The sequence below is a fragment of the Scyliorhinus torazame genome, chromosome 9 (genome assembly GCF_047496885.1).
Source record: "Scyliorhinus torazame isolate Kashiwa2021f chromosome 9, sScyTor2.1, whole genome shotgun sequence".
Lineage (NCBI taxonomy): Eukaryota > Metazoa > Chordata > Chondrichthyes > Carcharhiniformes > Scyliorhinidae > Scyliorhinus > Scyliorhinus torazame.
Window position 1 is genome coordinate 24,565,193 of NC_092715.1, and position 25,007 is coordinate 24,590,199.

General features: G+C 51.9%; 1 protein-coding gene across 2 annotated transcripts in view; it reads left to right on the forward strand.

Moving 5' to 3' along the window:
- rgs12b (regulator of G protein signaling 12b) overlaps positions 1-25,007 on the forward strand; it is a 279,570-nt gene that overhangs the window by 167,877 nt on the left and 86,686 nt on the right. For both annotated transcript variants that reach the window (XM_072515711.1, XM_072515712.1), the window contains 5 exons: positions 2,450-2,619; positions 6,118-6,210; positions 8,100-8,243; positions 8,593-8,772; positions 13,969-14,113. In XM_072515711.1, coding sequence (XP_072371812.1) covers positions 2,450-2,619; positions 6,118-6,210; positions 8,100-8,243; positions 8,593-8,772; positions 13,969-14,113 — 732 coding nt within the window. The remainder of the gene's footprint in view (positions 1-2,449; positions 2,620-6,117; positions 6,211-8,099; positions 8,244-8,592; positions 8,773-13,968; positions 14,114-25,007) is intronic.

The window sequence follows — 25,007 nt, forward strand, 5'->3', positions numbered from 1 at the left end:
GGGCGCGATTCTCCCCCAAAATTTCTAAGTTATTAATAATAATAATAGTTGATTTGTGGCGGATTTTTCAGGGACTTTTCTGCCGGCAAGTTCCTCACCGCTATTCAGTGACACTTTTTTGGGCCCTGGGGAGTTTCTCACCAGTTTAGCCCACGCGTAGAATTTTTTTTTACCACTGGTGAGCTAAACTCCAAGATCGGGCTGCCATTTTGAAAGGGTGCACCTAAGTGAGCTTGTGGGCACCCACCCCCCCCCCCCACTAATGGGCAATGTCCCACACACATGGACACTACCCCACACCCCCTAGTGAGGACACCCCACTATGGAGTCCCTTGGGATCCCCCTCTTCAGGCCCCCCAAAACCCCCTTACAGCACCCCCTCCCTTCTAGGACCCCACCTATTACCCCCCCCCCTTGTTTCATGGGCATTGCCCCTGCCCCTTTGCAGTGCCACCCTGCCAATCAGGCAGTGCTCCTGCCAGCTTGGCATCCCCGAGATGTGGCTGCAAGAGGATCAGGGCTGGGAACTAAATATCCAAGGGTATAATATAATATTATCATCGCTTATTGTCACAAGTAGGCTTCAGTGAAGTTACTGTGAAAAGCCCCTAGTCGCCACATTCCGGCGCCTGTTCGGGGATGCCGGTACGGGAATTGAACCCGTGCTGCTGGCATTGTTCTGCATTACAAGCCTGCTGTTTAGCCCACTGTGCTAAACCAGCCCCACAGGATATGTGTCTTATCGAAAAGAGGGGCAAAGGAGGTGGGGTTGCATTTTTAGTAAGGAATGAAGTTAAATCGAAATCAAGGAACAATATAGGACCTGAAGGCATAGAATCTCTGTGGGTAGAGTTGAGGAATCGCAATGGTAAAAATACCCTAATGGGAGTTGGCTACAGGCCTCGTAGCAGTAGTCAAGATGTGGGGCAGAAAATAAATCAGAAGATATGAAAGGCGTATAGAAAAGGCAATATTACAATAATCATGGGGACTTCAATATGCAGGTGGACTGGGAAAATCAGGTTGGTAGTGGATCCCAAGAAAAGGAATTTGTGGAATGTCAAAGAGATGGTCTTTTGGAGCAGCTTGTGACAGCCTACTGGGGAACAGGCAATTCTGGATTTGGTGATGTGTAATGAAGCAGACTTGATTAGGGAACTTAAGGTGAAGGAACCCTTAGGGAGCAGTGACCACAGTATGATAGAATGTACCCTGCAGTTTGAGAGGGAGAAGCTGCAATCAGATGTAACGGTATTACAATTAAATAAGGGTAACTACAAAGACATGAGGGAGGAGCTGGCCAGAGGTGATTGGAAAGGAAGCCTAGCAGGGAAGACAGTGGAACAGCAATGGCAGGGGTTATTCGGGAGGTACACAGAAATTCGTCCCAAGGAGGAGAGGAAATCCTGAGTAAGCAGCTTGTGTATGGTACCCTGTCCTATTTGTAGCAGAATCTTCCGGGCATGGGTCAGGATCAGTCACTACATACTCACTGAAACCCCACCAAACACCCCAGATGATGAACATGATCATCTTCGGCTCGAAGGATGAACAAGGAATCATTGCTGAATTGGTATTTCTGTTTAGCCATGGAATACATGTTTGTTGAACTGACTTATTGCAGATCTGTGGGGCATAGAGAAGTAGAGTGGGGCTAATTGGGCAACTCGCGAGTATGCATAATGTGCAGAACAGCATTCCTCTCTGTGATGTGATTTTATGAGCTATCTTTTGTGATAGTAATGGCGGAGAATTCGCCACCATTGCTCTGAAACTTATAATAATAAATATAATCTTTATTGTCACAAGTAGGCTTACATTAACACTGCAATGAAGTTACTGTGAAAATCCCCTAGTCACCACATTCGGGTCCACACATGCAGTTCAACGTGGACATCCAGATGTTGCTGTCATTGGTTCCACACTTGCTCATAGGGGTTGCTGTTGAAGTTCCCTCAGATTGCAATCAAGTAGGAATCACTAAACTGACACAAACTTGCATCTTACGCTATTAATTTTGCTGTAAAGATCCTTGAAAATATGTACGCTCGTTGAGGTGTCACTGGCTTTTTGATGACCTGCTAAGTTGATATTTGGTGCTGAACAGTCTCACTTCTTCTGTGAAATTGCTTCAGTACTGCTTGGCTGCTTACCCTGCATGATGGCATCACTGTTGCTAGATATCAGGAGGTCCTCTTAACTTGACTTCAGATCCAAATTGACATCGGGAAAGTGGAAGTCCATGCCAGAGAAAGCGCTCAATTTTTGTGGCAGATCTTTATTTGGGTCAATGGCGAGTACCTTTGTTTTGCTACTGACTGAAATCCATGCCTTATGGTTCTATTATTCTCAGTATTATGATGACATTAGCTTTGACCTGGTGCAGGTCACAGTGCACAGCACAATGTAAATCTGTTGTGAGTCACACTATTGTTATCTTGTTTGACAGAGTTAAACAGTGCAGATCTCAAGACCTACAACAGTGAAAATAGCATCAACAGCAATGCCAGCCTTCCCAGTGTCCAGAGCTGCAGAAAACATGCAGAGCGGCAAGTAGCTAGTTGGGCTGTGTGCTTTGAACGACTACTGCAAGATTCAGTTGGCATCAGATATTTCTCTGTAAGTAAACCATCTTAACGGCAATACAACTCTGGAAAGGAAAATATGACCCTTAGAAGGTGCGCATTGAAGTATATGTCTGAGGTTTCCCTTATCATTGGATGCCCTCTGCCTTCTAGACAGGCATTACAGACTGTTCAAGAGGTGATTACTCATGTTTTGGACTGTAAAAAATGTAAATGTCACCACAGTCCCAGAGGACCATAGGCTGCTCCTCCCTTTGAAAACAGACTGGTGCTGAATTAACCTGCGGGTCAGCACACTTCAGGTGAGGGGCAAGGTTGAGAAGGAGGGACCTTCATGAATAACCTCGGCTGTTACGGGAATTGAACCCCTGCTGTTGGCGTGGCTCCACATCACGAACCAGACATCCAGCCAACTGAGCTTTGAATAAAGGGGTGGCAGGAAGAATAATTGGAATTGATGTGTGAAAAAATTATTGGCTTCTCTGTCTATTGGAAGCCATGAATGGTGAAAGATTTTGGGCGAAACTTTCCTAAAGATTGGCAATGTCAGGTTCTGACTGAAAGCTGACGTGTTTCTCCGCAACCTGGCACTTCCATATTGGCACTGCCAGGGGGAAGTGCCAGGACACAGCCCAGCCATGTCTCTCACCGCCCCGGGCCATACTCGCCTCTGAGCCCCCGGCGTGGTCATCACAAGGGAAACCAGTAATGATTCCCACCAGAGTGAAGTCACTCTGGCAGTTGCGGGGGGGGGGGGGGGGGGGGGGGATGATATTTAAGCATATTTAAATTTATGATAATCAGGTTCACACCCTTGCTCAGTGGCGAGACCTCGTGTTGAGATCTACCCTGCCGCCCGATCACAACCTGAGATCTTGACGCCACAAATCCTGTTTGGCCTTCTCGCGAGAGTTAGCGCCCATAATGGATTTGAGCCCACAGCAAATTGGTCCAGCAATTCCGTGACCTTTAATGCTTCAATCAATGTTTAGGCTTTTTTTGTTTAATCATGATCATTTCCGCTTTCACATGACCCACTCTAATCTTTGATGAGAGTTGCTCTCCAATTTTGATCTTTGTAATTTACCTTTTACAAAATTCAGCTTGTCTTATGGGGTAATCATGTCTAATGCCTATTTAAAATCCAATAAATGGGAGAGCAATAATTTCACTTAGTAAATTCACACTCCTATGATTTTGGTACTTCACCAGTTTTTGTAATGTAGAACTTTGTACAGGAGCCACTGAGGTTTTCCTTAAAAAGCCACATGTTCACAAGGTTTTCAACCGCACAGTGGGAAAGGTCCCAAATTTGCTCTCAAATCAAACCTGGCTAGCTAATCTCAGATGATACTATGGTAAGTGAGTTCATAGATCATAGAATTTACAGTGCAGAAGGAGGCCATTCGGCCCATCGAGTCTGCACCGGCTCTTGGAAAGAGCACCCTACCAAGGCCCACACCACCCTATCCCCATAACCCAGTAACCCCACTCAACCAACCCTAAGGCCAATTTTGGACACTAAGGGCAATTTAGCATGGCCAATCCACCTAACCTGCACGTCTTTGGACTGTGGGAGGAAACCGGAGCACCCGGAGGAAACCCACGCACACACGGGGAGAACGTGCAGACTCTGCACAGACAGTGACCCAAGCCGGGAATTGAACCTGGGACCCTGGAGCTGTGAAGCAATTATGCTAACCACTATGCTACCGTGCTGCCCACCCCAGTTACTGTTGACTTCATGCCTTGAGCTAGGAAGGGGATATTTGTGTCTCCTGATCATAATCTTTATTAGTGCCACAAGTAGGCTTACATTAACACTGCAATGATGTTACTGTGAAAAGCCCCTAGTCGCCACATTCCGGCGCCTGTTCGGGTACACAGAGGGAGAATTCAGAATGTCCAATTCACCTAACAAGCACGTCTTTCGGGACTTGTGGGAGGGAACCGGAGAACCCGGAGGAAACCCACGCAGACACGGGGAGACTCCACACAGATAGTGACCCAAACCGGGAATAGAACCTGGGACCCTGGCGCTGTGAAGTAACAGAGCTAACCACTGTGTTACTGTGCCGCCAACTATCCAATGGCATAAAAGAAAATGTGAATCTGGTATCTGCCTATTTTTTGATCATTTGCAGATCTTTGATTTTCACAAAAAGAAATTAGGAAAGTTTGTTTCAGCTGATGTAACATCAGAAAATAACACATTGAAAGTAAATCCACAAAAATTTGAATTTCATTTATTGTAACGTGTACCGAGGTACAGTGAAAAGTATTGTTCTTCGTACAGTCCAGGCAGATCATTCCATACGTGAAAAACACAAGACATACATAAATATACAATGTAAATACATAGGCACAGGCATCTGGTGAAGCATACGGAGTGTAATCTGAGTATGTTCTTGCTGTTTTGTTGGTAGGATTGTATTAAAATATCTGGCAGGCACCCAACACAAACTGTCTTCTTAATTATACTTTGCTCATGACAATAGATACAAGTTCTGAGAATTGAAAGTGGAACGTTTTTCATAGATCTCGAATATTGTACTGATATCTATGCTGCAGGCGTTTGATTTTTTGCATTTTTGAATAATATACCTTTGCCTAGTTGATAAAAGCTCTAAGATGTAGCCAAGGATGTGGTTAGAAACCACACTGGGACTCTAGAGGGACCTCCTTGGCAGTTGGTGAAAGGTACTTCTAGGACTTTGCTAACAGTTGCTGCTATTCCCCTGTAGTCTCTACAATTCGGCATGCCTCCTTTCCTGAACATTGTGTTAATCATGGTGACTCTAAGGTCACTTTGAATGCCTTCATTCTGTCAGAGCTTCACAAATAGGGCATGTATCTGAGGGATTGGTATGTCTCCTCCGTGTTTGTGTTTCTGCACAGGTATTGTCATGACCAGCAGCTTTGTAATTTTTCATCTGGTTGGCAACAGTTACCACTTCATCAAGCATTGGCTTATTGCCTAGCTCACTTCTGATTGCATATTGTAGGAGTTTCTCCAGCAGTGCATGTTCACTGTGGAGTTCTCATTGAATAGTTCTACAAAGTACTCTCTCCAGCATGTGTTAATACTGTCCATGTCTTGAGGATCCGTAGATCTCTGGTTGCCTTGAAAAAGGTACATGTGTCTGGCGTGCCAAAAAGCCGCCTTTCTCCATCATTTGCTCTTCAAATCACCGGGTTCTTCACCGGCACCAGAATATCAGTCCAGATTTTGTGTTCAGATTCAAAGTGTAACTTTTTGACCCAGATACAGAAGTGTTACTTACGGAGTCAAGCTGACACATTTAAAAAAAATTTACTGTCCCCAATTTGTTTTTCCAATTAAGGGACAATATAGCATATCCAATCTACCTAACGTGCACAAGCTGGCACATTTAATATACGTACATAATATGTCTTTGCATTCCTTAGAATCGAGTTTCACAATAGGTAAGGTAAATATAATTGTCTCTGTACTGGATCAGTTAATATAGTAGCCTATTATAAACGGTGTTGCCTTGTTTTATATTATTAGGAGTTCCTTAAGAAAGAATTCAGTGAAGAAAACATTTTGTTCTGGCAGAATTGTGAGTACTTCAGCCAAATCTCTCAGCATGACAAGAAACAGGTGAGAAAAATGTTGAAAGGTTAACTTATTTCCATGGCAATTTTCTGGCCACTGCACTTCTCCTATACTCTTCATAGAAAGGACTCCACCAAACTTACTCTCTGTAGGTTTTGTGACCGTAAGTAAAAGTAATGATAAAGATATATTTTTCAACAAATAAACAATTAATTAATTAAATCGTTTTGATTGTCACAAGTAGGCTTACATTAACACTGCAATGAAGTTACTGTGAAAAGCCCCTAGTCGCCACAGTCCAGCGCCTGTTCGGGTACACAGAGGGAGAATTCAGAAATCTCAGCTGGTACGGGAATTGAACCCGCGCTGCTGGCCTTATCCTGCATCACAAACCAGCTGGAAGCCTTTATTATTATAATAATTATACAATCATAAAGATGCATTACATACGGCAACAAAACCAAACATGTCCTCTTTATCGTGGCCTCTTGCTTTAATGTGAACAATGCAGTTGACCACTCATTTCAAATTTTCAATATTCACATTTTTTTTTGTTTTTGTCTTGCCAATCTAAATACAACTTTACTGTGATCTATAATATGGTGTTGCAAGAACCATTGAGGGGCGACAGTAAAGAGAAAATGTGGAGAGACCATAAGGCATCTTGGGCAGTTGCCACAGCTTGTGGGGAGGGGAGTACAGTGATCTATACCATCTCCCTACCTCTCATTCCTAGAGATTTAATACCCTCACAGCACATTGTTAAAAAGAGATGTCACCAAGTGCATCTGCAATCCGTTAGCGAACATGTTGCTAATTTTCTCAAAACACAAAATCTTAGCATTTTTCCAGTGAGGCATCATCTGTGGAGGGAAAAGGAGTTCATGTTTCAGGCTGATGTGGCAATAGAACCAGAGTCAGCATGAGGAAACGTTTTTTGACGCAGCGAGTGGTTAGTATTTGGAATGTACTGCCAAAGAGGGTGCTGGATACAGATTGAATTGTGGAATTCGAAAGTGAATTGGGTAACAAGCTCGAAGGATAAAAATTGTAAGGATATGGAGAAAAGGCAGGGCCATGAGACTAACTGAGTTGCCTCTTGAAAGAGCCTATGCAGATGCAGTGTATTTATGATTTATTCTAAACATGTACCACGTCTAGATTTTATTGCATAAAATAATTCTTGAATGTTCAACCTGAAGCAGTTTATTGGCAAAATAAAGCAGTGCACCAAAATGCATCACGATGAGAAGACACAAAAAAGTGAGCTTCTAACCCTAAATATAAACAAACAATGTTGGAAATACTCAGCAGGTAAGGCAGCATCTATGGAGAGAAACGTTTTTAGGACGGAACAGGAACTAATGCTGCTCCCAATGTTAAATTGCAGCGGCGCAGCCTGCAGTTTTGTGAGCAGGCTCCCCTGACTCCATCCCAACAGACCTTTGAGCCAGGTAGGCACGGACCCCAGTATCCTGTAAAGATCCAGCCCATAAATACAACTGACTGCAGCACAGCAAAGCTATTCAACCCAAACCCCCAACTACAATATTCAAAAACCACTAAACTTGGAAACTCTCTGGTTCCTAATTGCTAGGATACAATTTCTCTGAGTTTAGGTTGATTTTGTTCCACTTCTAATTTTTTTGGCATGATTGGAAGCAATTTGAGTATTTATTGCCTTGTTCCATCAAAAAATGAATCCAACACATGTCTATCTATAACAATTGGTTAAAAGTTTTAAGCACTTTGCCGTACTGTGCATCAGCATACGTGGTAGATGTGAGGATGAAAAACGTTACACTCTTTTTCTCTGTTTATTCATTGTTTTAAATGTCCATCCGTTAACCACTACGCAGCTGATGTTTAACCCCAACAACCTCGAAAGACATTTGACAGCTTTTGACTCATTTTCATTCCACTGTGTTTTACAGCTTTTGTATAGAGCTCGGGAGATCTACAGCAACTATTTATCCAACAAGGCAGTCACACCTGTCAACATCGACAGCCAGGCACAGTTAGCTGACGCCATCATTAATGCACCGCACCCAGATATGTTTAAAGAGCAGCAACTGCAGGTGTAGTAATACAAGTTTGAGCATTCGTTCATTTACATGTTCCATCGATAACCACTATTATCTCGCTCAAAAACTATTAAGTTGCGATGAAGTACTTTGTAGAAGTAATTACACTATCAAATAGACCTAATTGTAGCAGGTGGTTTAACCTCTGAAGGGATGACCCATAACCATTGCCTGTGAATTCACATACTGATCCTAATATGTGCATTACATTTACTTGTTATGCAGTTACCTATTCTTCTACATTTTTTCACAATGCATGTAAAAATAACATTATATCTCTCTTTTGATCTGAAAAATAACTGTTTCAGAAAAGAAATGACAGTATTTTTTTCCTCCAAAGTAGATTTTTAACCTGATGAAGTTTGACAGCTACACTCGTTTTTTGAAATCAACACTGTACCAAGAATGCATGTTAGCAGAAGTGGAGGGCCGCTGCTTACCTGATCCTTGTCAGGTACCATGCAGCCCTGCCTCAAGGCACAGCGTCAGCTCGGACCGGTCCAGCCATTCTACCCCAAACAAAGTATGTATTTAACCTTTCAGTTTATAAAAAAAAAAAAAATTAAAAAAATTAACTTTGATTTATCCATGAGCTGGGTGTTCTGGGATGGGATGAGGGGAAAGAAAAACATCTCAAAATCTCAGCTCCTGGCCATAAGCCAGTGCTCCACGCAGCGTATGAGTGAGGAGAGGATTGGACTCTGAAAACCTGTCCGTACTCATTCACGTTGGCATTCGGGTGAAGTAATGTGGGATGACCGTGAAACACCAGCCCTGCAAGCTGCTCATGCCTCCAGAAAAGAAGGCAAGGCGATCAGGGAGGAGGGAGAACAATCAATTAAGAAATAAAACACAACTTCCAAAGATGAGTGAGCTGCATTCTTGTTCTATAATCAAATAAAACATTTGCAAACCCAATTAATGTTGTCAGTTCAATGTAAGCAGCAGGAGGCTGAGAACATGCTTCAGCGTAGATATACAATCACCCTTCATTCCACTACAACCACATTCATTATTACTTCAATTGAACAGTGTTGGAAGCTGATAAAATGCTAAATAGCTGCATTCTTGATTTACTTTGGTGCAAGTTGTTTAAAATGAATGTTGGCATGCATTATACTATTAATTGTGAACTTTATGGAGAAGGGGCTAATTCTTAGGCCATTGTATTAATATAAGCAAATTATTATTTTTAATTGTGATCTGTCTCTGAAAGAGAGAAGGCAGGTTAAGATTTTAAATTTATACAATTCACCAGAGTGGAACGCTTAGACGTTAGGACTGATCAGACTGTTTAACAGAGATACTGCACTGAGCTTTCTCCTTCAATCCTACATATGCATACAGAATACAAAGTAGGAATAGGCCATTCAGACGGGGAAAATGTGCAAACTTCACACAGACGGTGACTGGGGCCAGGACGAACCTGAGCCCTCAGGGCCATGAGGCAGCAGTGCTAACCACCGTACCACCCAGAAACATTTCTGTAAAGTCGTGCCCGGAATGTACGGTAGCCAAATTTTCCAATGACACCAAAATAGGTAGTGTTGTCAAGAGGAATTGGAGAGTCTGCAATAAGATATAGGCAGGGTAAGTCAGTGGGCAAAACTTTGGCAGATGGAGTATAATGTGGGAATCTGAACTTGTCCATGTTGGCAGAAAGAATAGAAAAGCAGTATGCTATTTCAATGGAGAGAGATGGCAGAACATTGCATTACAGAGAGATTTGAGTGTCCTGGTGCAGCAAGCAAATGGGATGGTGTTTTGCAAGGGGAATGGAATATAAAAAGTAGGGAAGATTTGCTGCAGTTGTACAGGGTGTTTGTGAGACCACATCTGGAGCACGGTGAACAATTTTGGCCTCTTAAGGAAGGACATAATTGTATTAGAAACGGTTCAGAGATGAAGGGCTTGTCTTGTGAGGAATGGTTGTAGAGGTTTATGCCCATTAGAGTTTATTCAAACATATCCTGAGGGGACTTGACAGTGTGGATGCTGGAAGGATGTTTCCCGTTGTGGGAGAGACAAGACATGGGGACACAGTTTAAAAGTAAGGAGTCTCCCTTTTAAAACTGAGCTGAGGAGAGTTTGTTCCTCTGGGGGTCATTGGTCTGTGGAATCCTCTTCCCCAGAGAGGAGTGGATGCCGGGTCATTGATTATTTTTAAGACTGTTAGATTCTTGGTTGACAAGGAAGCCAAAGGGGTAGACAGGAAAGTAGAGTCCACAGTCAGATCAGACATGATCTTATCAAATGGCGGAGCAGGCTCCAGGGGGAGAGTGGCTTACTCTTCCTAATTCATATATAAAAGCAACAAGATCATTGGAAATCACCATCACCCTGAAATTTCACCTTAATTCACATAGCATCCTTAATTGGGTGTATATTTTCGTTCATTGTTTGTCACTGGTCAATATTGTGGAATCCTCCACTGTGGGAGAACCATCAACATGGGACTACAATGATTCATTGGAGTTTAGAAGATTGAGAGGTGATCTTATTGGAACACAGTCCTGAGCCGACTTGTTGAGGTAGATGCCGTGAGGATGTTTTCACTTATGGGGAGACTAGAACTAGGGGGCATACATTAAAAATCAGGGGTCTTCCATTTAAGACTGAGAGGAGGAGAACATTATTCTCTGACTGCCATTGGTCTGTTGGCCTAGAGAGCATGGGAGGCAAGGTCATTAAATATTTTTAAGAATAAATTTGATGAGTTGAGGCCACGATCAGATCAGCCATGATCGTATCAAATAGCAGAACATGCTCAAGGGAGCAAAAGGCGAAACCCTGCTTCTAATTCGTAAGTATATGATTTTCTTTTACTCTATTACTACTCTTTACTAATGGGGAGGCAGTGGTGTAGTGCCATTGACACTGGGCTGATAATTCGGAGACTAGGGGTAATGGGGACCTGGATTGGAATCCCGCCATGGCAGACGGTGAAATTTGTATCAGTTAAAATATGGAACTAAAATGGAATGATGACTGACCATTGTCGATTGTCGTAAAAAAACATTTTGCTCTCTAATGTCATTTAGGGAAGTAAATCTGCCATCCTTACCTGGTCTGGCCTATAAATGGCAATCTTGATTAATAAGCAGATCAGGGGTTATGGGAAGAAGGCAGGAGAATGGGGATGAGAAAATATCAGCCATGATTGGATGGCAGAGCAGACTCGATGGGCCGAATGGCCTAATTCTGCTCCTATGTCTTATGGTAAATGGCCTAGCAAGCCACTCAGTTCCAGGGCAAGTAGGGATGGGGCAATAAATACTGACCCAGCCAGCAACACCCACATCCCATAAATGAAAAAAAGGATTAAATTTTAGTTGATATTCGCAGATGCATTATTTGGTCTTGAGCCATTTTTTTTTCCAGTCCCAGTTGTCGCGTTGACTAAATTGGCTTTCAGCTCAAGTGTTTTCAGTTATCAAGCCAATTCACTAGTGGTGTATAAATTATACAACAAATGTGGAGTCTCCATTCCCCCCCCCCCCACCCCCCAAACAACTAACCAGTGACCAATTCCTTGAAATAAACGATAAAAGGTAGCCATCTCCAATAGAACCCCTTGACTGCTCCCCGCATGATGTACTTAACTGTCTCGAGGTGTAAGAACCCCGTTAAATTCCTCCAGCCATACCGATGGAGATGGAGACCTCCACCCCAGTAGAACCCACCTCCGGGCAGTCAGCGAGACGAAAGCCAGGACATTAGCCCCTGCACCTGTCTGCAGCTCCGGCGAGTTTGACACCCCAAATATGGCAACTAAAGGACAGAGCTCCAGCTCAATCTTCAGAATCACCGACATGGTGCTAAAGAAGGAGACCCAGAAACCCACAAGCTTGGGACAAGCCCAGAACCTGTGCGTGTGGTTAGCTGAACCTCACACTTGTCCTCCACCCCTAAAAAGAAGCGACTCATTCTAGACTTGGTCAGGTGCGCTCTAAACACTTAAACACTTAAGCTGGATGAATCCAGGTCTGACGCATGAGGGGTACCTTTCATCCAATATGGCCCCCAACTCCTGCTCCCACCTAGCCTTAACCCACTGACAGCGAATCTTCTGACAAATATTGGAAATGCCACCTTCCTCCAACCCGGCGAACAAGAGGACCCTCTTCATTAGAGATTTTGGCAGTGGCACGGGGAATGTCGGGAAAATTCCCCCCCCCTCAGCGAACATGGCATCCATCAAACAGATGGTTAGCAAAATGGCAGCCAGTTTCGACACTGACCCCAATTTACAATGTTGTCGAAATTGGCTCCATATCTTCAAAGTTGAAACAACCGCTAGATCTGATGAATACTTTGTCGGTGAGAACAGGAGTGAGGCCGTCACTGGATAAAAGCAAATTACTGCGGATGCTGGAATCTGAAACGAAAGAGAAAATGCTGGAAAATCTCAGCAAGTCTGGCAGCATCTGTAGGGAGAGAAAAAGGAGCTAACGTTTCGAGTCCGATGACTCTTTGTCAAAGTGAGGCCGTCACTAACACGCCCAGACCAGACCCTCTGCACAACCTTGATTCTATCTGCACCCAAGTAGCCCCCGGATCACTATTTGAACTCAACACCACCTCTGCATTAGCTGCCCAATAATAAAATATCGGGTGGGATTCTTCGCTGGAATTTCATAACGCGATTGGGCAGAGAATCGGTTTTGACCCAAAATCGTGACGGGTGCCTGCTTTACGCCAATCGCAATTCTCCCGTGTCTCGACAGTGGCGTCAATGCGTTCCAGAATGCACCTACAGTAAGCGCCGTTGATATATCCTAGCGGGCCTGACCCGGTTCTTCAGGGCCCCCGCGATTCTCTGCCTCCATGGGGCGTCTCCCGATGGTGAGGTTCACTTGTGCTTAATCGTGAAATAGGTGCCATGGCTGCTGAGGGGGTACAGAAAATGTCCAACATCGTCATAATGTGCTGACAGTCATACCACTGACCTGGGGTGGGGGGGATTCTGCCAGTACCGAGGGGATTAGCAGGGGGTGGCCAGGAGGTGGGCCCTGTGTTAGGGTGGATGGGCATGGATCACCATTGATGCAGCCTGCAAGGCAGCCATGCAGCTGCGCAAGGCAGCCATGCAGCTGCGCAAGGCACTGACTGCCTACTGTGAGCTTAGGGCCACAGGTCGTATGAGTCTCCACTGACTTACTTCCAGTGATCCAGTAACTACCATAGAAGCACAACATAATCACTTATTGTCACAAGTAGGCTTCAATGAAGTTACTGTGAAAAGCCCTTAGTCACCACATTCCGGCGCCCGTTCGGGGAAGTTGGAACGGGAATTGAACCCGTGTTGCTGGTCTTGTTCTACATTGCAAGCCAGCTGTCTTAGCCCACTGTGCTTAACCAGCCCCTGTATCATATGATGAGTTAAAACTGTGAAGTTAAATTTTAAGCAGGCTACATTTGTTTTCCTAAACATTTAACCTAATATCAGGGTCTTAGATGAAATTTTAGAAGATTTTTACTTGGATCTTGCTGTTTTATTGGAAGAAGATTTCCCTTAAGGTTTGCAGATCCAGGAAGGGACAGGCAGAAGCTGAAATATGGAAAGACCGTGGAGTTTCAACAGTTTGAAACAGGTTGAAGCAATTATTTTACTTAGGACAACCATCGGTAGACAAACTAATGGCTCTGGAAAACACCGAGTAAGGTAATTTTCTAATCGCAAGTTTTATTCACCAATGTTTTTTTCCCCTGATTTTAGTCTAGTACAAAAGTTAAACCGAGCAGATTACTACCCATCGAACTTGAAGATGATAACGACAAGAAGAGGGGGGCATTTTTTTCCTGGTCACGAAGGAGCCTGGGAAGAGCTCAAAAGAGAAAAGAGAATGGAGATTCACAAACTGGTAAATTCTGCATACTTAAATTTTAATGATGCTGAATAGTTCATTTTTATTTGTAAAAGTATCAATAGATTTACCAGAAAGATTCCAGGGATGAGGAATTTTAATTACAAGGTTAGGTTGGAGAAGGTGGAGTTGTTCTCCTTGGAGCAAAGGAAATGTGTACAAGATTATGACAGGCTGAGATAAGGGAGATAATTCACAACTTTTTTCATTTGCTGATGGTAAAAGGACTAGGGGTGCAGATCTAAGATTTTGGGCGAGAAATGTAATGGGAATATGAAGAAGAACTCCTGGGTTCGATTCCCAGCTTGGGTCACTGTCTGTGCGGAGTCTACGCATTCTCCCCGTGTCTGCGTGGGTTTCCTCCGGGTGCTCCAGTTTCCTCCCACAAGTCCCGAAAGACTTGCTGTTAGGTGAATTGGACATTCTGAATTCTCCCTCCGTGTACCCGAACAGGCGCCGGAATGTGGCGACTAGGGGCTTTTCACAGTAACTTCATTGCCGTGTTAATGTCAGCCTACTTGAAATGAAAAAATTAATATGAATATCGCTTTATTGTCACAAGTAGGCTTCTAATGAAGTTATTGTGAAAAGCCCCTAGTCGCCACATTCCGACGCCTGTTCGGGATGGCCTTTTTAAATGAGGAACGGAAACAGCTAAGAGTTAGACAGAATTATGTGAGACAGTTAAAACAGTGGAAGAGGTAGGTGTGGGTGAGATACTTTAAACTAAATTGTAGGAGTTGAGATGGGAATTTAAGAAATAAGAGTGGGCATTGCCATTCGACCCCTAAAGATCATAGAACAGAATCATAGAATCCCTACAGTGCAGGAGGAGCCATTCGGCCCATCGAGTCTGCACTGACCCTTTGGAAGACCCTACCTAGGCCCAATCCCCCGTCCTATTCCTGCAACCCACCCTTAGGGGCAATCTATCATGGCCAACCCACCTAACCTGCACATCTTTGGACTCTGGGAGGAAACCAGAGCCAAAAGGACCCGATACATTGACTTTGTTTTTTCTCCTTACAGATGTTTCCAGATCTGCCGAGCTTTTCCACAATCCTCTATTCTTGGTATACAAAGTAAAAACTGGAATCATTTAGGAACCACTTAAATTCTGCAATGAGAGCAATCGAAGGTACAGGCTAGATATGGGCTGAGGAATGAGACCCCACTCGTATGGAATTATAATGAATACATAAGTTGAACCTTCTGCAATGTTTACCGTAACTATCACTCTTTGAAAACGTTAACTACAGGCCGGAATTCTCCGCCCGTTCACATCGGCGGGATTCTCCGGTCCCGCTCGCAGAGCACCCCCTCCCGTGGATTTCCCAGCACCTTGGGGGTGACTTCAGTTGAAATTCCCATTGACGCGGTGAGGGCAGAGAGTCCGGCCTCCAGCGAACGGCCTGCCGCCGAGAAACACGCTGCCAGGTGGCTGGAGTATCCCGCCGTCAACGAGCGGCCTGTCGCCGAGAAACACGTGGCCGAGAGGCCGGAGCATCCTGCCGCCAGCGAGCGGCCTGCAGCCGAGAAACACGCAGCCAGGAGGCCGGAGAATCCTGCCGCCAGTGAATGGCCTGCCGCCGAGAAACATGCGGCCGGGAGGCCGGAGAGTGCCGCCTCCAGCGAATGGCCTGCCGCCGAGAAACACGTGGCCGGGAGGCCGGAGAATCCCGCCTCCAGCGAATGGCCTGCCGCCGAGAAACATGCGGCCGGGAGGCCAGAGAATCCCGCCTCCAGCGAACGGCCTGTCCCCGAGAAACACACTGCCGGTATGCCGGAGAACCTCACTGCCAGTGAACGGCCTGCCGCCGAGAAACACGTGGCCGGGAGGCCGGAGAATCCCGCCGCCAGCAAACGGCCTGCAGCCGAGAAACACGTGGCCGGGAGGCTGGAGAATCCCGCCGCCAGCGAACGGCCTGTCGCCGAGAAACACGAGGCCGGAGAATCCTGCCGCCAGCAAACGGCCTGCCGCCGAGAAACACGCGGCCAGGAGGCTGGAGAATCCCGCCGCCAGCGAATGGCCTGTCGCCGAGAAACACGCGGCCGGGAGGCTGGAGAATCCCGCCGCCAGCAAATGGCCTGTCGCCGAGAAACACGAGGCTGGGAGGCTGGAGAATCCCGCCGCCAGCAAGCGGCCTGCTGCCGAGAAACACGAGGCTGGGAGGCTGGAGAATCCCGCCTCCAGCGAACGGCCTGCCGCCGAGAAACACGCGGCCGGGAGGCCGGAGAGTCCCGCCTCCAGCGAACGGCCTGCCGCCGAGAAACATGCGGCCGGGAGGCCGGAGAGTCCCGCCTCCAGCGAACGGCCTGCCGCCGAGAAACATGCGGCCGGGAGGCCGGAGAGTCCTGCCGCCGAGAAACACGCGGCCGGGAGGCCGGAGAGTCCCGCCTCCAGCGAACGGCCTGCCGCCGAGAAACATGCGGCCGGGAGGCCGGAGAGTCCCGCCTCCAGCGAACGGCCTGCCGCCGAGAAACATGCGGCCGGGAGGCCGGAGAGTCCCGCCTCCAGCGAACGGCCTGCCGCCGAGAAACATGCGGCCGGGAGGCCGGAGAGTCCTGCCGCCGAGAAACACGCGGCCGGGAGGCCGGAGAGTCCCGCCTCCAGCGAACGGCCTGCCGCCGAGAAACATGCGGCCGGGAGGCCGGAGAGTCCCGCCTCCAGCGAACGGCCTGCCGCCGAGAAACATGCGGCCGGGAGGCCGGAGAGTCCCGCCTCCAGCGAACGGCCTGCCGCCGAGAAACACGTGGCCGGGAGGCCGGAGAATCCCGCCGCCAACGAGCGGCCTGCCGCCGAGAAACACGCGGCCGGGAGGCCGGAGAATCCTGCCGCCAGCGAACGGCCTGCCGCCGAGAAACACGCGGCCGGGAGGCCGGAGAGTCCCGCCGCCAGCAAACGGCCTGCCGCCGAGAAACACGCGGCCGGGAGGCCGGAGAATCCTGCCGCCAGCGAACGGCCTGCAGCCGAGAAACACGCGGCCGGGAGGCCGGAGAGTCCCGCCGCCAGCAAACGGCCTGCCGCCGAGAAACACGCGGCCGGGAGGCCGGAGAGTCCCGCCGCCAGCAAACGGCCTGCAGCCGAGAAACACTATGCCGGGAGGCTGAAGAATCCCGCCGCCAGCGAATGGCCTGCAGCCGAGAAACACGAGGACGGGAGGCTGGAGAATCCCGCCGCCAGCGAACGGCCTGCAGCCGAGAAACACGAGGCCGGGAGGCTGGAGAATCCCGCCGCCAGCGAACGGCCTGCAGCCGAGAAACACGAGGACGGGAGGCTGGAGAATCCCGCCGCCAGCGAATGGCCTGCAGCCGAGAAACACGAGGACGGGAGGCTGGAGAATCCCGCCGCCAGCGAACGGCCTGCAGCCGAGAAACACGAGGCCGGGAGGCTGGAGAATCCCGCCGCCAGCGAATGGCCTGTCGCCGAGAAACACGAGGCCGGGAGGCTGGAGAATCCCGCCGCCAGCGAATGGCCTGTCGCCGAGAAACACGCGGCCGGGAGGCTGGAGAATCCCGCCGCCAGCAAATGGCCTGTCGCCGAGAAACACGAGGCTGGGAGGCTGGAGAATCCCGCCGCCAGCAAGCGGCCTGCTGCCGAGAAACACGCGGCCCGGAGGCTGGAGTATCCCGCCGCCAGCGAATGGCCTGTCGCCGAGAAACACGAGGCTGGGAGGCTGGAGAATCCCGCCGCCAGCAAGCGGCCTGCTGCCGAGAAACACGCGGCCGGGAGGCTGGAGTATCCCGCCGCCAGCGAACGGCCTGCAGCCGAGAAACACGCGGCCGGGAGGCCGGAGAATCCCGCCGCCAGCGAATGGCCTGTCGCCGAGAAACAGGAGGCCGGAGAATCCCGCCGCCAGCGAACGGCCTGCCGCCGAGAAACACGTTGCCGGGAGGCCGGAGAGTCCCGCCTCCAGCGAACGGCCTGCCGCCGAGAAACATGCGGCCGGGAGGCCGGAGAGTCCCGCCTCCAGCGAACGGCCTGCCGCCGAGAAACATGCGGCCGGGAGGCCGGAGAGTCCTGCCGCCGAGAAACACGCGGCCGGGAGGCCGGAGAGTCCCGCCTCCAGCGAACGGCCTGCCGCCGAGAAACATGTGGCCGGGAGGCCGGAGAGTCCCGCCTCCAGCGAACGGCCTGCCGCCGAGAAACACGTGGCCGGGAGGCCGGAGAATCCCGCCGCCAACGAGCGGCCTGCCGCCGAGAAACGGGAGGCCGGAGAATCCTGCCGCCAGCGAACGGCCTGCCGCCGAGAAACACGCGGCCGGGAGGCCGGAGAGTCCCGCCGCCAGCAAACGGCCTGCAGCCGAGAAACACGAGGCCGGGAGGCTGGAGAATCCCGCCGCCAGCGAATGGCCTGTCGCCGAGAAACACGAGGCCGGGAGGCTGGAGAATCCCGCCGCCAGCAAATGGCCTGTCGCCGAGAAACACGCGGCCGGGAGGCTGGAGAATCCCGCCACCAGCAAATGGCCTGTCGCCGAGAAACACGAGGCTGGGAGGCTGGAGAATCCCGCCGCCAGCAAGCGGCCTGCTGCTGAGAAACACGCGGCCGGGAGGCTGGAGTATCCCACCGCCAGCGAACGGCCTGCAGCCGAGAAACACGCGGCCGGGAGGCTGGAGAATCCCGCCGCCAGCGAATGGCCTGTCGCCGAGAAACACGAGGCTGGGAGGCTGGAGAATCCCGCCGCCAGCAAGCGGCCTGCTGCCGAGAAACACGCGGCCGGGAGGCTGGAGTATCCCGCCGCCAGCGAACGGCCTGCCGCCGAGAAACATGTGGCCGGGAGGCCGGAGAGTCCCGCCTCCAGCGAACGGCCTGCCGCCGAGAAACACGTGGCCGGGAGGCCGGAGAATCCCGCCGCCAACGAGCGGCCTGCCGCCGAGAAACGGGAGGCCGGAGAATCCTGCCGCCAGCGAACGGCCTGCCGCCGAGAAACACGCGGCCAGGAGGCCGGAGAGTCCCGCCGCCAGCAAACGGCCTGCAGCCGAGAAACACGAGGACGGGAGGCTGGAGAATCCCGCCGCCAGCGAACGGCCTGCAGCCGAGAAACACGAGGCCGGGAGGCTGGAGAATCCCGCCGCCAGCGAATGGCCTGTCGCCGAGAAACACGCGGCCGGGAGGCTGGAGAATCCCGCCGCCAGCGAATGGCCTGTCGCCGAGAAACACGCGGCCGGGAGGCTGGAGAATCCCGCCGCCAGCAAATGGCCTGTCGCCGAGAAACACGAGGCTGGGAGGCTGGAGAATCCCGCCGCCAGCAAGCGGCCTGCTGCCGAGAAACACGAGGCTGGGAGGCTGGAGAATCCCGCCTCCAGCGAACGGCCTGCCGCCGAGAAACACGCGGCCGGGAGGCCGGAGAGTCCCGCCTCCAGCGAACGGCCTGCCGCCGAGAAACATGCGGCCGGGAGGCCGGAGAGTCCCGCCTCCAGCGAACGGCCTGCCGCCGAGAAACATGCGGCCGGGAGGCCGGAGAGTCCTGCCGCCGAGAAACACGCGGCCGGGAGGCCGGAGAGTCCCGCCTCCAGCGAACGGCCTGCCGCCGAGAAACATGCGGCCGGGAGGCCGGAGAGTCCCGCCTCCAGCGAACGGCCTGCCGCCGAGAAACATGCGGCCGGGAGGCCGGAGAGTCCCGCCTCCAGCGAACGGCCTGCCGCCGAGAAACATGCGGCCGGGAGGCCGGAGAGTCCTGCCGCCGAGAAACACGCGGCCGGGAGGCCGGAGAGTCCCGCCTCCAGCGAACGGCCTGCCGCCGAGAAACATGCGGCCGGGAGGCCGGAGAGTCCCGCCTCCAGCGAACGGCCTGCCGCCGAGAAACATGCGGCCGGGAGGCCGGAGAGTCCCGCCTCCAGCGAACGGCCTGCCGCCGAGAAACACGTGGCCGGGAGGCCGGAGAATCCCGCCGCCAACGAGCGGCCTGCCGCCGAGAAACACGCGGCCGGGAGGCCGGAGAATCCTGCCGCCAGCGAACGGCCTGCCGCCGAGAAACACGCGGCCGGGAGGCCGGAGAGTCCCGCCGCCAGCAAACGGCCTGCCGCCGAGAAACACGCGGCCGGGAGGCCGGAGAATCCTGCCGCCAGCGAACGGCCTGCAGCCGAGAAACACGCGGCCGGGAGGCCGGAGAGTCCCGCCGCCAGCAAACGGCCTGCCGCCGAGAAACACGCGGCCGGGAGGCCGGAGAGTCCCGCCGCCAGCAAACGGCCTGCAGCCGAGAAACACTATGCCGGGAGGCTGAAGAATCCCGCCGCCAGCGAATGGCCTGCAGCCGAGAAACACGAGGACGGGAGGCTGGAGAATCCCGCCGCCAGCGAACGGCCTGCAGCCGAGAAACACGAGGCCGGGAGGCTGGAGAATCCCGCCGCCAGCGAACGGCCTGCAGCCGAGAAACACGAGGACGGGAGGCTGGAGAATCCCGCCGCCAGCGAATGGCCTGCAGCCGAGAAACACGAGGACGGGAGGCTGGAGAATCCCGCCGCCAGCGAACGGCCTGCAGCCGAGAAACACGAGGCCGGGAGGCTGGAGAATCCCGCCGCCAGCGAATGGCCTGTCGCCGAGAAACACGAGGCCGGGAGGCTGGAGAATCCCGCCGCCAGCGAATGGCCTGTCGCCGAGAAACACGCGGCCGGGAGGCTGGAGAATCCCGCCGCCAGCAAATGGCCTGTCGCCGAGAAACACGAGGCTGGGAGGCTGGAGAATCCCGCCGCCAGCAAGCGGCCTGCTGCCGAGAAACACGCGGCCCGGAGGCTGGAGTATCCCGCCGCCAGCGAATGGCCTGTCGCCGAGAAACACGAGGCTGGGAGGCTGGAGAATCCCGCCGCCAGCAAGCGGCCTGCTGCCGAGAAACACGCGGCCGGGAGGCTGGAGTATCCCGCCGCCAGCGAACGGCCTGCAGCCGAGAAACACGCGGCCGGGAGGCCGGAGAATCCCGCCGCCAGCGAATGGCCTGTCGCCGAGAAACAGGAGGCCGGAGAATCCCGCCGCCAGCGAACGGCCTGCCGCCGAGAAACACGTTGCCGGGAGGCCGGAGAGTCCCGCCTCCAGCGAACGGCCTGCCGCCGAGAAACATGCGGCCGGGAGGCCGGAGAGTCCCGCCTCCAGCGAACGGCCTGCCGCCGAGAAACATGCGGCCGGGAGGCCGGAGAGTCCTGCCGCCGAGAAACACGCGGCCGGGAGGCCGGAGAGTCCCGCCTCCAGCGAACGGCCTGCCGCCGAGAAACATGTGGCCGGGAGGCCGGAGAGTCCCGCCTCCAGCGAACGGCCTGCCGCCGAGAAACACGTGGCCGGGAGGCCGGAGAATCCCGCCGCCAACGAGCGGCCTGCCGCCGAGAAACGGGAGGCCGGAGAATCCTGCCGCCAGCGAACGGCCTGCCGCCGAGAAACACGCGGCCGGGAGGCCGGAGAGTCCCGCCGCCAGCAAACGGCCTGCAGCCGAGAAACACGAGGCCGGGAGGCTGGAGAATCCCGCCGCCAGCGAATGGCCTGTCGCCGAGAAACACGAGGCCGGGAGGCTGGAGAATCCCGCCGCCAGCAAATGGCCTGTCGCCGAGAAACACGCGGCCGGGAGGCTGGAGAATCCCGCCACCAGCAAATGGCCTGTCGCCGAGAAACACGAGGCTGGGAGGCTGGAGAATCCCGCCGCCAGCAAGCGGCCTGCTGCTGAGAAACACGCGGCCGGGAGGCTGGAGTATCCCACCGCCAGCGAACGGCCTGCAGCCGAGAAACACGCGGCCGGGAGGCTGGAGAATCCCGCCGCCAGCGAATGGCCTGTCGCCGAGAAACACGAGGCTGGGAGGCTGGAGAATCCCGCCGCCAGCAAGCGGCCTGCTGCCGAGAAACACGCGGCCGGGAGGCTGGAGTATCCCGCCGCCAGCGAACGGCCTGCCGCCGAGAAACATGTGGCCGGGAGGCCGGAGAGTCCCGCCTCCAGCGAACGGCCTGCCGCCGAGAAACACGTGGCCGGGAGGCCGGAGAATCCCGCCGCCAACGAGCGGCCTGCCGCCGAGAAACGGGAGGCCGGAGAATCCTGCCGCCAGCGAACGGCCTGCCGCCGAGAAACACGCGGCCAGGAGGCCGGAGAGTCCCGCCGCCAGCAAACGGCCTGCAGCCGAGAAACACGAGGACGGGAGGCTGGAGAATCCCGCCGCCAGCGAACGGCCTGCAGCCGAGAAACACGAGGCCGGGAGGCTGGAGAATCCCGCCGCCAGCGAATGGCCTGTCGCCGAGAAACACGCGGCCGGGAGGCTGGAGAATCCCGCCGCCAGCAAATGGCCTGTCGCCGAGAAACACGAGGCTGGGAGGCTGGAGAATCCCGCCGCCAGCAAGCGGCCTGCTGCTGAGAAACACGCGGCCGGGAAGCTGGAGTATCCCGCCGCCAGCGAACGGCCTGCAGCCGAGAAACACGCGGCCGGGAGGCTGGAGAATCCCGCCGCCAGCGAATGGCCTGTCGCCGAGAAACACGAGGCTGGGAGGCTGGAGAATCCCGCCGCCAGCAAGCGGCCTGCTGCCGAGAAACACGCGGCCGGGAGGCTGGAGTATCCCGCCGCCAGCGAACGGCCTGCCGCCGAGAAACACGCGGCCGGGAGGCCGGAGAATCCCGCCTCCAGCGAACGGCCTGTCGCCGAGAAACAGGAGGCCGGAGAATCCCGCCGCCAGCGAACGGCCTGCCGCCGAGAAACACGGCCAGGAGGCTGGAGAATCCCGCCGCCAGCGAACGGCCTGTCGCCGAGAAACACGGCCAGGAGGCTGGAGAATCCCGCCGCCAGCAAACGGCCTGTCGCCGAGAAACACGAGGCCGGAGAATCCCGCCGCCAGCGAATGGCCTGTCGCCGAGAAACACGCCCCTTCTGTTTAGAGCTAAGATTCAGCAGGTGTCTAATTTTTGCTAAGATCCAGATAAAGGGCCAATATGATCTGCTTCACAGTACAGTGATAAAGTCAAAGTGTAGGAAGCCTGATGAAATAACTTCATTAAGATTTATTAGATATGAGCAGGAGGAGACCATCCAGTCCCTCTAGTCTATTCTGCCATTTATCAGTTAGATTGGGTGTCAAGCTGCATTTAAAAGTGTTGTTTGTTGTAGGAGGAAGAGTCACACAGATTTCTTTCCTGCCAAAAAACAGAATTCGAGTAGGGAAGGTTCAATAAGCCTGGATTTCATCTCAACATTTGCAATTTAGTGACCGAGAATCCAGGGTGGCAAAGTCCAATGTGCAGGACACCAAAAAGGAAAGGAGACAGTCATAGAATCTCTGCAGTGCAGAAGGAGACCACTTGGCCCATCGAGCTTGTACCGACCCTTCGAAAGAGCACCCTACCCATGTCCACTCCACCATCCACCCCACCCGATCCCCGAAACCCTATAACCTAATCTGCACATCCCCCGACACTAAGGGGCAATCTAGCATGGCCAATCCACCAAAGCTGCACACCTTTGGACAGTGGGAGGAAACTGGAGCACCCAGAGGAAACCCATGCAGACACGAGGAGAACGTGCAAACTCCACACGGACAGTGACCCAAGGCCGGAAGTGAGCCCGGGTCCCTGGCTCTCTGAGGCAGTAGTGCTAGTCACTGTGCCACTGTGCTGCCCACTTGGGGATTAGTGATCAGAAGCCGTCAAATTTGAGCTGTGAAAGTGGGAGACCGTGGAATAAGTTCATAAGATATAGGAACAGAATAGGTTATTTGGCCCATCAGGCCTGCTCCACCTTAACTCCACCGTCCTGCCAGTTCTCCATAACCCTTCAACCCATTATTAATTAAAAATCTGTCTAAATCCTCCTAAAATTTACTCGCTGCCCAGCATCCACCGCACTCTGAGGTAGCGAATTCCACAGATTCACAACCCTTTGGGAGAAGTAGTTTCTCCTCATCTCCACTTTAAATTTGCTACCCCTTATCTTAAGTCTACAGCTTCTCGTTCCAGAATGCCCCATTGAAGCATCTGCTCCACATCTACTTTATCCATACCTTTTATCATCTTGTATACTTCAATTTGATGATCTCTCATTCTTCTAAACTCAGAGTGTGGGCCCAAACTGTTCAAACCTCCTCATTCGACTAACAACTTGATTTCAACATCAGGAAAATGGGGAGGGAAAGCATACAGGCTTGAAACCGAACAAGAGACAGGAAGTGACTACAACATTATTGATGAATTAGAACATAGCAAATAGTCCACAGCTGCACTAATTCAAGTTTGATCACAGGTTTTTTCCTTCACCTGTGGCTGATATTCTAAGGAACAGATCTAGATTGCTTCCATTAATTTCTTGGTGTACTGACGGAACTTGATAATAATATAGTAGACCACAGGCGTATTTATTGCCAGATTCAGTCTGAAAATTTAGCAGCACTGTGGGTGTATCTGCACAAAATGGACTGCAGATGCTCAAGAAGAATGGCTCACCACTACCTTCTCGAGGACAATGAGGGATGGATAATAAATGCTGGCTTTATCAGCAGCGTCCACATTCCACAAAATAATAAAATAAAAGTTGTAGAGTGGTTGTGTGGGGTTGTAGAGATGCATGTAGAACTTTTATATTCCATTCCCCTTGCAACAAATCCCCACATTCAATTTGGAATGGAACATGTTTCAGGCATGACCTTTTTAGAATGCATGGGCAGGATTCGCCCCCTCCCAATGGCGTCATCTTTCGGTCCCGCAATTGTCAATGGGGTTTCCCATTGTTCACATCCACGGCGATTCTGTGGCAGTGCTCTTAATAATAATAATCTTTATTATTGTCACAAGTAGGCTTACATTAACACCGCAATGTGGTTACTGTGAAAATCCCCTAGTCGCCACACTCCTGTGCCTGTTCGGGTACACAGAGGGAGAATTCAGAATGTCTAATCCACCTAATAGCATGTCTTTCAAGAATTGTGGTAGGAAAGCG